The sequence below is a fragment of the Numida meleagris genome, chromosome 4 (genome assembly GCF_002078875.1).
Source record: "Numida meleagris isolate 19003 breed g44 Domestic line chromosome 4, NumMel1.0, whole genome shotgun sequence".
In the NCBI taxonomy this organism is placed as follows: Eukaryota; Metazoa; Chordata; class Aves; order Galliformes; family Numididae; genus Numida; species Numida meleagris.
This window is the reverse complement of record NC_034412.1, coordinates 95,518,420-95,533,365: the sequence shown is the minus strand read 5'-3', so window position 1 is coordinate 95,533,365 and position 14,946 is coordinate 95,518,420. Positions and strand designations below refer to the sequence as shown.

General features: G+C 44.1%; 1 protein-coding gene across 11 annotated transcripts in view; it reads left to right on the top strand.

Annotated features, from left to right (window-relative positions):
- SLC4A11 (solute carrier family 4 member 11) overlaps positions 1-14,700 on the top strand; it is a 134,293-nt gene extending 119,593 nt beyond the window's left edge. For all 11 annotated transcript variants that reach the window (XM_021394893.1, XM_021394894.1, XM_021394890.1 and 8 more), the window contains 4 exons: positions 783-956; positions 5,639-5,834; positions 7,984-8,153; positions 11,142-14,700. In XM_021394893.1, the coding sequence (XP_021250568.1) occupies positions 783-956; positions 5,639-5,834; positions 7,984-8,153; positions 11,142-11,205 (604 nt within the window). In that variant the 3' untranslated portion in view covers positions 11,206-14,700. The remainder of the gene's footprint in view (positions 1-782; positions 957-5,638; positions 5,835-7,983; positions 8,154-11,141) is intronic.

Below are 14,946 nucleotides of genomic sequence, written 5' to 3'. Positions count from 1 at the left end.
TAAACTTAGGTCACTTGCTCAAGTGGTACCAAATGGGTATGTTTGGGAGGGGACAGACCTTGCAAAAAACTGCAAGAGGAGGTGAGTTCAGTGTTAGCAGCTGTTCTCTATGGAGTCCAAAGTGACTGTGATGTGGCCAACACTGTGGTGCAGGTTGATGGTTTCCCTTAAACTAAAGGGGGAGGGCATGCTGTATTAGCTGAAGTTAGGAGCATATCTCTTGGGCTGACTAATGAGGAGGAGCTGAAGTTTAATGAATTCATGTCCTATTTTCTTATCACGCAGAAGCAATAATTATGAGGGATTACTGCAGCGTACTGAGCATGCACTCAGCTCCTGGGTCTGCCTGTGAGGAAGGAGCAAGATCAGGGTTAAAAGCAAGGCAGATGGGGAAACTTCAGTGTTGCTTGTTTGACAGCCCATGCCCAGGTTTCACACTACTGCCCATGTCAGCTCTGTTAGCAGGTATACCTGTATCTTTTGAGTCAACTCAGCAATAAACATAGTGGCAAAATGCTGATGCAGTTCTGGCGGGCTGTTATTTTAGCGGATTGCCTTTTAGCTCAGCATTGCTCTTTCCAGAAAGTGATTGCTTTGGGAGAAAGCTATCAAGTTTCATTACCACTTGCATTCACGTAACGTTAGCTGTAAACCAGGAGGTGTGTAAAATTGCCCTGTGCGTGCAAGTGCACTTGGTTTAACAGTCAAGCTCAGGTTCAGCAAGAGCAGCCTTGCTGCTGTCAGCACCAGGTCTGACAGCTCTCACCCAAACCCCATTTCAGGTTGGTGAAGGGAACGGCCTACCACTGGGACCTCCTGCTCGTTGCACTGATTAACACGGGGCTGTCCATCTTCGGCCTTCCATGGATCCACGCCGCCTTCCCTCACTCTCCAATGCATGTCCGCGCCCTGGCCTACGTAGAGGAGAGAGTTGAAAATGGGCACATCTATGAGACGTAAGTAGGAACCACAGAGCTATCACGGGTCTCTTTGGTTTGATGTGAGCTTTCCTTACCCTCTGGGTACAGTGGGATATAGGGTATGGTTGGGGAGCTAGCTGTGGTCTCGAAGGCTCTGAGAGATGAATGTGGAGGGGGAAATGGATCAAACAAACCCACCTCAGACACCATGGTTTGCTGCTCTACTTCCTCCCCCTTCCCCAAAGCACTTGTTTTAGAAGAGCCACAAATGTGCATGCTCCTCAGTGGTTGGAAGTAGCCTGAAGGAATTTAACGAATTTAGGTGCAGAGTCAGCCAAGGCCTTTTTTGCTTTTATCTCTGTGTGACGCTGAGGAGATGTTTTGGCCAGACTTCTCTAGATATCTTCACCAGAAAAAATCCAGTCTGACTCATCACTTGGGACCTGTCTAGTGGTTATTACAAAGAGTAGGAAAAATGCAGCGGTATTTCAGAGCTGCCATTATCATTGTCTTCTGCCATGCTTTGGGAAGGCGAGAGGCTTATTAAATTCTCTTCTCCTTAAGCAAAAACAGCTATGAAACCATGCCCGGGTCACAGCATTCTATTTAAGACAAGATCTTTTTGCTGCTCTGAGTTGTCAAATGCTTTCTTATCAGGGACCTATTTAAGAAAATAATAATTAAAAAATCCAATTTCTTATGAAACTTCCTCCAGAATAGAGATTATCTGGTCTGTTTGATCTCGGTACATTACACTTGAGCGCTTTTACCTCAGAAGTGGTAATTTCCACTTACATGCCATTAGTTTTAATTATGCTATCTCTTTGTTTCCATTTTGAGAATCCTCACTTTGCAAAAGTGAGGCTAAGTGGTCATTTACTTTGGGGAAGTGGAGTGGATCTGTCTTTTAATTTCAATCTCGCCTTTATGCTGTTATGTTCTCGGTGCCTGTTGGCCCAATGCAGCTGGGCATGTCTGCTTTCTGGGTTGCTGGTGGAGATTTTGCATACCACGTTCCCTGCAGTGCTTTTTCAGTCCTTTGCTGGGAGGGATATCAGTTCCTGGGCTTGTATTCCCATTAGTATGTGTTGGTATTAGTTGTTCCCACAACTATATCTTTGTTTTGAACGAATGCTAAGCCTTGCATTATGACAAGAAGTAAAAGGGTAAAATTTGAGTTGCTTTAATCAGTTTTGTGGTCTTGTATTCATAGAATAAAATCATTGAGATTGGAAAGGACCTCCAAGATCAAGTCCAACCCATCCCACCATGCCCACTGACCATCTCCCTCAATGCCACATCTCCATGGTTCTTGAACACCTCCAGGGCTGGTGACTCCACCACTCTACTCCCCTGGGCAGCCTGTGCCAGGGCATCACCACTCCTTTGGAGAAGAAATGCTTCCAGAATCCATGCTGTTTCTCCCGGTGTCTATAATCTCTTCTGTAATACATCTACACTTCAGGAGATGCACAATTTTCCCTTTGAAACCCATGAGCCAAGCCTCCCTGTTGTTTTCTGCTGTCAAATACCTAGTGGCTCTTTCATCTTTTGCCACCCACTGTCTTTATGCTGTGTTCTGTTTTCTCTCAGGCAAAGCTCAGTTCCTTGTGCAAATTGAGGGCCTTCTGTCCTTGTCCTCCGCTCTGTCACCCATCTGCCCCCAAAAAAACATGGGAGAGCCCTCTTTGGCTGTGTTAACATAGATATAGGTCCAGTGATCACCCTAAAAAGGACTGAGAGATGACCTAATCTCACTGAGCACTTTCCTTTGTGGCACTGCTCTGCCTCTGCGTAAATGTGTGCTTTGAACTGAACACAGGGAGCAAAGGCAGGAACGAGGGCTGCCTGCTTGTCTGAACTCCCTGTGAGACTGAAGCTGCTTGTTCTCTGCAAAGCACTGAGCCATAAACAGGAGGCTCTGTGCTGTCATCTTTTTTTTCTTAGCTCTGCTGAAAAAGAGAACGCACTGTCGCTCAATCAGAAAATCAGGGGTTCTTTTGGTGCTGACTCCCTTGGCAGGTTCCTCTCCTGCACTCGAATCAAAGCTCTGTGAGGATGATGGCATTAACAGGAATAAAGCTCTGTCACAATGAAGGCAAAATTTTCCTCTTCTCCCCTGTGGATGAACCACTTGAATTTGATGGGAATCTGGCAGTCTGCAAATGGGCATACGGAGGAGGTAGGGAATGGCTAATCCTGTGCTAACCATATTAAAGGATCCTAGGGAAACGAGCCTGGATTATGCTCCATAATCTCTGTTAATTACATCATTTCCATTGCAGTACAGGCTTTCTGGAACTGCTTCCTCAAGGGACAAACCAGATTCTGAACAGTTCTATTTTTGTTGTCCTTACCCTGGAAATAAGAAAGATGCCAGAGTTGGCAAAAGAACATCTAGGGGCTGGGAAGTTCAGCTTTAAAAATATAAAATTGCTCATAATTCAAATTTAAACTCTTCTGATAAGGAATTTCAGACTATTTTATGTGGCATTAGCAGCAGGTGACAGTCATTGCAGAACTTGTATGTGATCAGTCTTCAGTGCTGTGATTGCTGCATCCCCAAGAGGAGGCAGACAAAATTTGATGAACTTTGAAAGTCCATTATCAAAAGACTGGGCTGTTCCTACCCTTGCAGACTTGTATCTGATTGAAATGTGCTGGTTTCATATCTAACTTTGATCCTGAGCTCTTCAGCTTCCATCATTGCACTCACAAGGAACCTAGCAGCCTTGTGGATGCTCTGTTTGCAGATTGCAAACATCTTCTTTTTCCCAAAACAAGAAATGCTTCCTTGGTAGCTTGCCCAGAGACAAAGCTAGGGGAACTCTCACTGTGCCTGGATTGACAAAATCACTTAGTGCATCCCTTCCCTCTTGCTTTACTGTGACACTCAAGAGACTCATAGTGGTTCTGATGGCACTAAAGTGGTCTGACTGCTCCTTACTGGGCTGTCAGATTAATCTCAAATAGCCCCTGCAGTTGCTCTTAAAGCTTGCTTGTCTCTGTCTCTGAGGCTTCTGTTCTGCAGTGATGCAGGCCTGGAGGCTGTGCAAATGATGCCAAATGATATCCCCCAGCTGTTGTTCCTGTTCTTCCAGAGCTGGTGGAGCACTTTGCAGATAACAGGGGGAAGCAGTGCTCCTCCTCTGGCTTCTCCAGGCAATGGGAGCAGTGTCCCATTAGGAGACTTGTGAAAGTGCATTTGGAAGGAGGAAGGCTGTGGATTTGGCTGTTTCAATCTAGATGTGAGGGAAGAAGGGGAGTTCCACAGAAGTTAATACCTCCTGTGTGTCTACTGCACATTCTCTTTTGGTAATCTTGGATAACACATACAATCTGCCCCAATCCTCACCGAGGAATTTAAGTGTTGTCTTCAGGGCTTAGTGTTCTGTTTGTAATACTTGTTCTTCCTTAGGTCTCATGTTAATTCTATGCTATCCGAGTGCTAAGAGCAAGCCTTGGGCAGGTGTGCTTTCCCTTGGTCCCTAAATACAGGTGTGGAAGACTCCTTCATCCATCTCCCCCACAGCATCATTATGTCCTTGAATGTACAAACACGACTTCTCATGTTCAACCTGACCCTATTTAAAAGGAAGGCACTCAATAATGAAAGAACTCACTGTGAAGGAACCTTCTTTAGGACAGAAGGGATTATGAAGTGTCAGCAGTACATGGAAAAGAGGGAAATGTTTTCATAGATCTTGTGCTAATCCTCGGAGTGCTTTGTGTAGAGGGTTAATTCAGAATGTCTTGAAGCCACTAGATGATGCCTAGAGAGCCTGTGACAAGAGTTTCACCTATAATAGGGGATTTACTCCCTAGCTTATACTGTGGATTTGTCTCCTAAAATGTGTATAAATATAAATTATAGAGAAAAAGGAGATTCTTTAATGTAAGTACTCTTGAGAGATGAGGATTTTATTTCCTCCCATTGTTTTGGGCTTATTTGGAATGAGAAGAAAACAAAACAACCCCCCTTGCCCCTTGGTTGGCTCTGAAAGTTGCTGCACGCTTTCCTGTCCGTCTTTTATTCCTGTTTATTAAAAAAAGTGTTCTATCAACCCTATAAAATTCACATTAATGAATTACAAGATCTGCGTGGTAGCAGGCAATTCACAGCACGACTGCTGTAATCCACAGCAGAACTACATTTCTAGCTCCCTGCATAGTGCTGTCAGCATTCTCTCCGTGTAAACAGGGAGATCCTCACATACATCAAAAACATTGACTCTCAGTCGAGAGAGCGCAGATCCATTTTTTTCTTTCCAAGAGGTTCGTTAGTTCCCGCAGAAGTCAGTGAGTTTTATTCTGGATAAAAGCCAGCTGCGTATGCATTGGGTAAATTGAGGGAAGGATTAATGCCCAGAAGGAGGATTCTTGCCTATTTTCTCGCAATGTGCTAAACAGAATTAGTTTAGAGGGCAATTTAGTTCAGGATAGGATCTGTGGAGCTTTGGAGAAGGGGAATTTGGCCTTTCTCCAGGTGCTCTGCTTGAGTCGTGGATTAAGTGCCTGGCCTGGATCCAGCAGAGCTCTGCCTTCTCAGTGTCAGCGTGAGGCCAGAAGTGCTGATCTGAGTGTGGTGGAGATGAGTTTCTCTTTCCTGCGTGGCACATGTCCTGAGCTTGCTCTGAGCTGTGGGCCCTGCTAATAAGCTTACGGTGGGTACTGGGGTTCTCATCCTTCTCCACTAATTCCTGTTTTCCTGCTTCCAGGATTGTGAGCGTGAAGGAGACCCGGCTGACAAGTCTGGTGGCGAACTTCTTGGTTGGGCTCTCGCTCCTGCTCCTCCCTTTCCCTCTCCAGTGGATCCCAAAACCGGTCCTCTATGGCCTCTTCCTCTACATCGCGTTGACCTCCATTGATGGGAACCAGCTCTTTGAGAGGGTGGCTCTGCTGCTCAAAGAACAGGTAATGCAGACTGGTGCACCAGCTTGTGGAGTAAATAAATCACATTTACAACCTGGGGACCAGCCAGTGCCAAGAGCTGACACAGTGTGGGAAGCTGGTGGTGCTGGGAATGGGCTTACCCCCGAAATTTGTGTTCTCGTGAGGCTGATTTCCATCTTCCATCTCTATTTCCATTTCCATCTTCCTACTGCACCTTGCTTATCCATTTCATCTTCCTCTGCAGAAAAGGAGGGAGTGAAACGTGATGTCTCTAGCTGAGCCTGACTGTCACTGAGACAAGAGCAAGAGAATTCTTTAGCGCTAAAGCAGATGAAGAAGCGAGAGAATAATGCTGTGTCAAACAACAAAAGTGGCAAGGTTATTGTTGGGTTAGAAAAAGGTGGTAGCTAAATTGCTCAGAGAATTACACCTCATCTCATTTCTTTCAAATTCTGCATAAATTGCTTTCTGCGTTTCCCTGCTGTGAAAGCGTTTGAGTTCTCTTGCTTTGGAATAGTGTCTCAGATAATCTCACTCTTCTCAGTTTGCTCTGGGATTGCTGTAGAACACCCTTCTCCAGGGGTTAAGAATGAGTGCATGGCTGGAACCAGGAGAGCTGTGACCTGGGAAGACCCACCCTGAACTCTGTAGAGCACAAACACATTCATACAACACATACATGCAAACACTGCCTGTGATAGTTGCAGAAACTATTGCCCACTGCACACGGCGTGTTTGTCAGCCTCAAAACCCCTCTGGTGTCTGTCAGCTGCAGAGTATGTATCTTAAGAATAGTTTAAGGAAAAAAAAAACAGATCTACAATGATGATTTTTGATTCTGCCAACAAAGCTTCGGAAAAGGTCGTTTTTGCCTCCTCTTTTGCTTTCGTCTCAACTTGTGCAAAGTGTCATGAGATGGTATTTTAGACTCAAAATGAAATGACTTGCGCTGTTGAAATGCTTCTGATGTGGGATGAAAACAAATCTGGAAGATCTGCTTTCAAGCCATCTGTATGACAAGTGCATTAAGGCACTAGTTGGCAGGGTGGGCAGTACCTGGGAGCAATAATGAGTCTCCAGCTCACCTTCCCTTATGTAATGGGTCAAGGGCTTAGCAAGCCTGATGCTTGGCAGTGTGCTTCTGCTAATCTGTCTTGATCTCTGATGTTACATCTTAGAGGTTAAAACTGTGAAATCTGGGTAGAGATTACCTTTTGTCATGTTGATTTTTTGAATGGAGAGTGAATAGTTATGTGGTTGAATAGTGATGTATGTGGAATATTACCTCTGGTTCTAATACAAATTCTGTGGAATTTTCCAAGCTTCAGCCTGGAAAATTAAAAAGTAATCTTAAATATGGAACTTTCACTTTTCTGGAAACCTTTTAATGAGTCATGGCACAATCTGAAATCCATTGAGTCTGTATCAGTGCCAGCAGACAGTCGCTCATACTCTTCATTGATGTATAGACAGTGAGTCAAAGCCTGTGCTCAGACATGAGCAAGTAACTGTCAGAGGAAACCACGAGTGATATTTAGCCTATTAATGTCACTTTTTGCTCTTTCTCAAAAATGAGTAGTTCGTATAAGTGGAGAATCGTTGCAGTTGAAGTCCAGCCTCTTCCAGCACCTCCACAATCTCATCTCTTGCTGTTCAGCTGGAAAATGGGACCACCAGGGCAAGCATAGTCTGATCAGCAGGAGAGAGGCTATAAAATAATGAAGAGCTGGGTTTCAGGTGCAGAAACCAAGTGATGGGACTGATGGATGAATATTTCTGCTTCCCATCACCCTCTGCACACCCCCACAGGCACTTCATGTGTTGCTGCGAAGCCCTGATAATCCTACTCAGGGGAATCTCATTACTGTACTTATCAAGATATTTTCTTGCACTCCAGATGCTCCCTGAGGCAATCTTCATTGTGTGTTATTTCTCCCCCTGGGTTTCTAGTGCCCAGTCATCCTCTGTGTGTTGTTGCCAATGCTGTCAGTTTGTTGCATGCTTTAACCCTACCAATCATACGTTCAGCTGTTGAGCATATTAAGGACTGTTAATGCACAGCGTGGTGTAAACTGACTTCATTAAAACCCTTGTTCTAAAGCCTGCGCTGCATCCTGCAGTCACGAGTCCAGGTTGCTGCATTTCTAAGACACCATTCTTCTCTTCCCAGACTGCTTATCCTCCGACACATTACATCCGCAGAGTGCCCCAGAGGAAGATCCACTATTTCACAGGCCTGCAGGTCCTGCAGCTCCTCATCCTCTGTGGTTTTGGCATGTCACCGTTGCCCTACATGAAGATGATCTTCCCGCTCATCATGATAGGAATGATCCCAATCAGGTAAGAAACTTTTCCCAGCAAAGCTTGGCTGTGTTTTTTCTATCTCCTATGCTTTTTGTCTTCCAGCTGCTGGAAGCCTGAGTGGTTAAGAAGGACATCCAGTTCTCTCCCGAGCAGATCTCAGAAGTAGATGACGGCTTGAGGAGGAATAGCACAGAGAGCCTCTTATTTTGCTGATGCTAAGTGTTGTGCAAAGGGATGCTGTCTGGTTAGTCACCTTCCAGCTGACAAAGGGGCACCTGGGTCTCCCTTTGCAGCACCTGTGAGCTGTCTTCCTGAGCAGCTGCAGTCTGAGCCCTTTTCTCTTGGTATTGAGAATGCTCCTTCTTGCTTTGCATTCTGATTTCCTGAGACCTGCACTCAGGGCAGAGCTGGAAACTTTCCTTTGCACCATATGAATGTAAAGAGGAATCCTTACCTTTTATCTAGTGCTGGGATGCAGTGACCTTACAGACCACCTGTACTGCTGAATGCCATTGTAAATAATCAGGTCAGACAGACCACGTGAGGTCTTCAAAATGTATCTAACATAAAACTACAAGAACCCCACAGTATCTTGCAATGTTCATACAGTGATAGAATATCCTGAGTTAGAAGGAACCTGTAAGGATCAAGTCCAGCTCCTGAAGGAGAATCACTGAAGCTTAATTTTTTCGGAATGTTCTTTAAACAGTGACTGTCCATCATTCTTCAGTTAAATCATTCATGCTTTCTTCTCTGTTCTTTGGCTGTAATGACAAGCCATAATAAGGTCTTGGACAGAACAGATCTGTTCCCAGTCCACTTGATTATTTTTAGGCCTGTATGGCATCCAGTGATATCTAGCTGTCTTTGAGCTTGCAGTGCTGGAGGTTTTCCATCTGATACAGGAGCTCAGGGCTACCGATGTGATAATCTGCAAAGGCAGCTATTGTGGTGGCATTCCTCTTGGCTGGTGAAGGTGGGTTCAGTTCTTTCCAAACCAAAAGCAAATGTCAGCTGCCGTGGCTTTCAACAAGATCATACTTGAAGCTATTTGGGCTGGGTGTTTGAAGATAAACTGCACAGAAAGCACTGAAATGATTGCTACTATGATAGGAGTCTCTCACCCGCCATTCACATAGGTGGCACTTGGGTTGTCTGGTTAAATGGCTGGCAAATAATTTGTGGATGATGGACACTTGTGAGAATTACAAGTCTCTGCAGAGCGTCTCAGTACAGAAAAGAAAGCTCAGGGCGCTCTTACCTAAATATTCAAGTTACATATGTTGTTATAAGGTAAATTACTGTGGAGAGTGCTGTGTCAGAGACCTGAAATTCTGAAAAAAGCTAGGTAATTTAGTGGTGCAAATGCATCTCTTTTTTTTGAGTAAATAAGGCACTGTCATCTTATGCTATATCTGCTAAGTCATTTCTCTTTCCGGAGCAGCTTTTCCAAATAGCCTTTGTAATTAGTCCTGCTGCTAAGGGGAAAATGGTAAAACCTGATGTGGAAACTTTCCCTCTGCTTCCTTCTGAATTCCACGTTGCCTTCATGCAATGTATGTGGGCTCCAGCTGAGAAGGCCACACCGTGATGCATAGCTCTGTAGCAAATAATGACTTTTTCATGAAGATCTGGCACTCTAAATAGATGAGGCAGAATAGAAGAAATTCTTTTTCTTTAAAGAAGCAGAGGGAGGAAGAGGAGAATAGCCAGGGGTCAAAGTCGAGAATCAAACCCAGCTGAGTGAGTCACAGCTCAGTGTCCCATCCAGAAAACTTGCCATATGGTTTGCTTGTCTCAAGGCTGCATTCCCTTCCTTCCAACTGCATTAACCACGTGCTTTGCATTGACATCTGTGGGATCCAATCTTTTTCCAGCGTCAGTGTGAAAAGTAACTGATTTCAGTGACTAACTATTGCAGTGGAATGGTCTGTTGGGAGAAAATGATATTTTTTTGGTATACCCAATTCCTAGCATTAAGCCAAAGCTGTGGGGTGCCTAGTTTTTGGTTACACTCCTATCCCTGCCCTGGGGCTTACTTAAGGTTGCTCAGAGGGGAAGAATCTTTTCTAATTTCTGTTTCTGTGCTTCCACAGATCTCAAGCATTTTATTTCATGGCAGGTCAATCTAAGCAGATTGGGGTATTTCTCAGCTGTAAGTGCAGTTTGGGATCTCTTTTCTAGCTCTTGAAAAGACCATTCAGCTCTTAAACTGGCTTTCTAGTACTGTTAGAACAGCTGAAGAATTGCTTCCTTCTTAAGCAAAAGAAGTGTCAAACTACAAATATGCAGTAGGATCTGATGAAAGCAACTTCCTACCATGGTCTTAGTGGCTTTCTTTTCTCACCCAAATATATTCATGAAGATGTTTGTATAAACAACCAACCAACCCCCAAAAAAAGAAGAGAGTAAGGAAATTGGGGAATCACTACCTCCATGATCAAATGGATGCTAAGTACCAGGTAGGCATGGAGCCTTACCAGCAGATGGTCACTGGAATGTCACTGCCCTGCTCAGCCTCTTGATCTCAAGTCTTGATATATTCAGTGCTTATTAAAAGACTGACTGAAGCTGCTGGGTTCCCATTAAAGCCTCTTTGTGGGGAGAGCTGGAAAGAGTAACCTGGTGTACTTGGGAGGACTGAGGAAGAGCAAGATAAATATCCCTTGTATCCCATATCCTAACACTTGTGCCAGCCCTGAAATTTTGGAAAGAGTCTCTCCTGTGAGCTCTCAGTGCTTGCTGTTGATAGTGTTGTACTGGATGTAAGGCTGCATCAGGTACAGTTTGTGTGTTGGGAAACTGTAGATAGAGTGCTTAAAAAAATATAAATTGGATATAAATGGTGACTCTTGGACAAGTAATCCATCTACTAGCAAACTGGGGACAGCAGGAAGCTATTGCCTGCCTCTCCAGCACAAACCAAGAGTATGTCTGTGGGCAAATGAAACTAAGACTTGGGAAAGACAAACAAAACATTTGAGTTAAACAGGCTCTAATGCGCTCTCTCTGGTTCATTCTTAGGTATAACCTGCTCCCTAGAATCATTGAAGCCAAGTACTTGGATGCCATGGATGCAGAGCACTAAACGAGATCTGCTAAGTGCAGAGCTGTGAGGATGGCTCTTTTGGAGTTGGAAGGATGGGGCATCTTTGCCGAGGCATAAAACAATCTATCTGCAGTTCTTTCTTTCACCACTTTCTTTCTGCTCTAATATGGCATTGGTAATGCACATATCAAAGACCAATTGAGCATTGAAGCGTCAGACCAAAACGGCCATGGACTTGGGAGGCCAGTGATCTTTGGAGCTGTGAGGCAAGCAAGCTTGGTGGAAATGCCACTTTTCACATCCCAAAACTGGAAACCCCAAAGAGCAGCATGCCATAAAGTTGGAGCATGCATTCAGAGTTGTGTGTTCCCTTGTTTGAGGGGTGGGGGAATTCCCTTTTGTATGCATCACGTCCCTTTTTTCCAAAGCACTATAAGGACAACAGCTGACCCTTTTACAGAATGACAATCCTGTTTTGGCCTTTGAATTCCATTTCCTATACATCCAGTATTCCCAAATTGGCACCCCAGGTGGGATGGCCTCATGGTAAACCACTGTCAGGGGAATTGTCTGACTGTCTCTTCAGACTCGTTAGCAGACGGGCTTGGAAACAAGTTGATTTGTACTGGTACAACACACAGCTTTGGATGAGTATTTAATTCCTGCGGATGACCTGGAAACGTTAAGAAGTTGGGCTCACGTGGTGATGTTGATGGAACCGCACGTGGGTCTGAGCTACTTGGGAATTATTTTGGCTCTTTCTAATTTTTCCACTTGGTAATCCAATCCAGAGGTGTAGTTTTGCACAACTGCAACATTCTCGCTTGCACCCGGAGTCAGATGCTGAAACTTTGTCAAAGGGCAGTTGTGTTAATGATTGCATATACATATGTACAGTAGTGCCTATGTGTACATATATACATATGGATTTGTGTATATATTTTGCATAGATATTCAGATAGGCCTGGTTCTTTCAAAATATCAAAAGTGTTTTGTGCAATCAGTGTTACCTGTGGTGTCTCGACCATATATTTCATGGTTCTCTGCTTTAGTGCTGCTTTTTCCTCATTTGATGTATAGCTGTTTCTGTTTTTTCCTCTGAAGCTGCTTGTTTACTGTTTTTTTCATGTTGCTTTAGTCAATACATTTCTCTGCTTTCCTCTTCCCATGGCTTGAGACCTTCATCATTCTGTCTTGATGGTCTGATATGTGAATTTTGCATTTAATTTTAATGTACAGCATGCGATGGAAGTTCTCCTTTGCCTAATCAATATTTGTTGGTCATTTCATTGTTTCTATTCTGTAACTAATCTCCAACTTTTCCCCTGCTCCCAGACATTATATTATATTTCTGGATGAATCTAACTTCTGCAGTCTTTTATATTTCAGTTTATTTAATTTTGCTTGTACAGTGGTCAGTTTTCTTATTTGTAGTACTGTGAAACCAGCTGCCCTTTAGCTCAATGCTTGCCCATTGCTGCAAGCTACAGATTGCAGGTAAAAAGTTAAGAAAAACGTGGAGCTCTGAAGACAAACTTTCAAAACAGCAAAAAAAAAAAAGAGGGAAGGGGAATATAAATTGTTTTGCAGATTAGCACAGAGAAATGTTGCTTGCTTGCTCGGTTCCCTACAGGTCAGGTGTTTCTCTGCGTGGTGAGGAAGGCCAGCTTTGTAACAAGGGAGGAGAGCTGCAGAGAACATGTCTCAGCATACGAGCAGACTCATGCCGTTGAAGATTTGGTGTCTTTGTACTAAATACCAGGTGGTACTTCATCTCAGTGTAGTTGCCTATTGTTCTAAAACGTGTATGAAAAGGTTTATTTTCTTGTGGAATCTCTTCATGTCAGTGAAAGAGAGCATTAGAAGCACTCCCAAGAGTATGCCCTTGTGGGCATGGTCACTATGTCCCAGAGCTATCACAGGGGAAGCTGTCAGCTTTCATAGCAAGCCGAGCAGCAGCACGGCCCTCATATCACAGCCCATTCTCATGTGAATGCTGAGAAGGCTCCAGATCAGGGTGATGCTCCAGTAGATCAAAGCAGGTAAACATCACGCAGTGGGTATTCATTGGGTCCTGAAGGCAGCAGGGGTAACTCATGCGATGTCTGACCAATGGTGTGACACTCAGTGTAAGTCTGTGCGTGGTTTCTGCCCGCCTTCATCAATATTTTCTGGGCTTTGAGTCATTTTTGTGGTGAAATCTCTAATGGCTGTTACCAAGGTCTACGTGTAGAAAGAGAAGGTGAGCAGTCAGCAAACGGGATTTTGGGGCCATGTAAAGATGGAGGTGGTAAAAGCTTCTCTGATCTCCAGTCAACAGAAAAAGATGACAGCAAACAATTAAATACTTGCTGTGAAAGAGCAGTTGCACAGGCCTGACAATGCTTAAATGAGTTTTTCCCAGGGATGTTAGATTTAACCAGAGCTAGAATGGGAAGCGTTAACTCATGTTCAAGTAAAGTATTACCTGCAGGTGTCCTGGGAGTGCATTCCTGGTGTCTCAGCTCTTGGCTGGGAGAAGCCACCCTTCAGGGTAGTTAGAGCTGTACTGTGGATGCTGTGGCTGGAAGGAGGAGGAGATGTGCCTGCTGGGATGTGCCTCTGGTCCTCTTTGAGGAAGAGCAGAGGCCCTGGATGAAATCCCCTCCAGAACAGAGCAGCTGATGAGCTGGCACGCAAGTGTTGCAAGAGGAATTAGCTTTGAGATGTGTCCTCCAACCCTCTGCTCACAAGGACCAGAAAGTCTCTATGTCAATTTCAGAATAGTTGAAGATGGCTTAAAATCCAGATAACTGGGAGGGGGTTTCAATAACCATCACAATTATCGGGGTGGGGTTTTATTGCTGTTGCTTTTCCAGTATGATTTCAGTGTTCGTGTTTCCTCAGTAGCATCACTAGGATTCTGTTTTGCAAAGTTTTCTTTCTACGGAACGCATGGGCCAAAGAATCAAGCGATGGGGCTGGTTTGTGTGAATGTTTTGGGCTGGTGTCTAAGCATGTGGGTAGTGGAAAGATGTGAGACTACCAAGGCCTCTTGGCTATTGAGGGGCCACAATGGTCCTGCAGAGGATTTTCCTCCTACGAATGCCTTTTCTTTTGTTTGCTTCTGGTTTTGCTGACGTAAGTGCAGGTGTCTCCAGGAAGTAGGCTAACTAGGGAAGGAGGGACTGTTCAGAGTTGACTGAGCACTTTAATACTTCTGTGAAGGTTGAAGACAATTAGAATGTAAAAGAAGTTTTATTATAAGCTCTTTATATACGCACAATGCTATGTATAACTGTTGCCAAAGAGTTGGGTTTGAAGGATGGTGGTGGTAGCTATTGAGAGAGTCCATGTTGCTCACCTGGAACCACAGAGGTCATAGAATGCTTCTGAAATAAATGGATTTTGGGAGTTATCTTTTGACAGTTGCCAAAGCAATCGGAAACTGGGAATAGAATAAATTTCTACTCTCAAATTTGTAGTTTTTGATCCTTGCACTGAATGTAGGAGCTAGAAATTAGCTTGATAATTAAAATTGGATTTATACCTGAATAGTTTTGTTGGTCTGAGTCTCATTTTGTTGCCTTCAAAGACGTTGTTGACACACTGATGTATGGAAATAGTTGTTTCTCCATGTAAATGAAGGAAAGCTGGTGAAACATGGACTGCTGAACAGGCAATATAGCACTTTCTGGATTGCTTAGAAAGCAAGTCTGACAGCTTCACTACCAACAACCCCCCACGTTCTCTGGCATCAACATCTGAAGCTATTAATGAATGTCAAACTGAAGTCGGGTG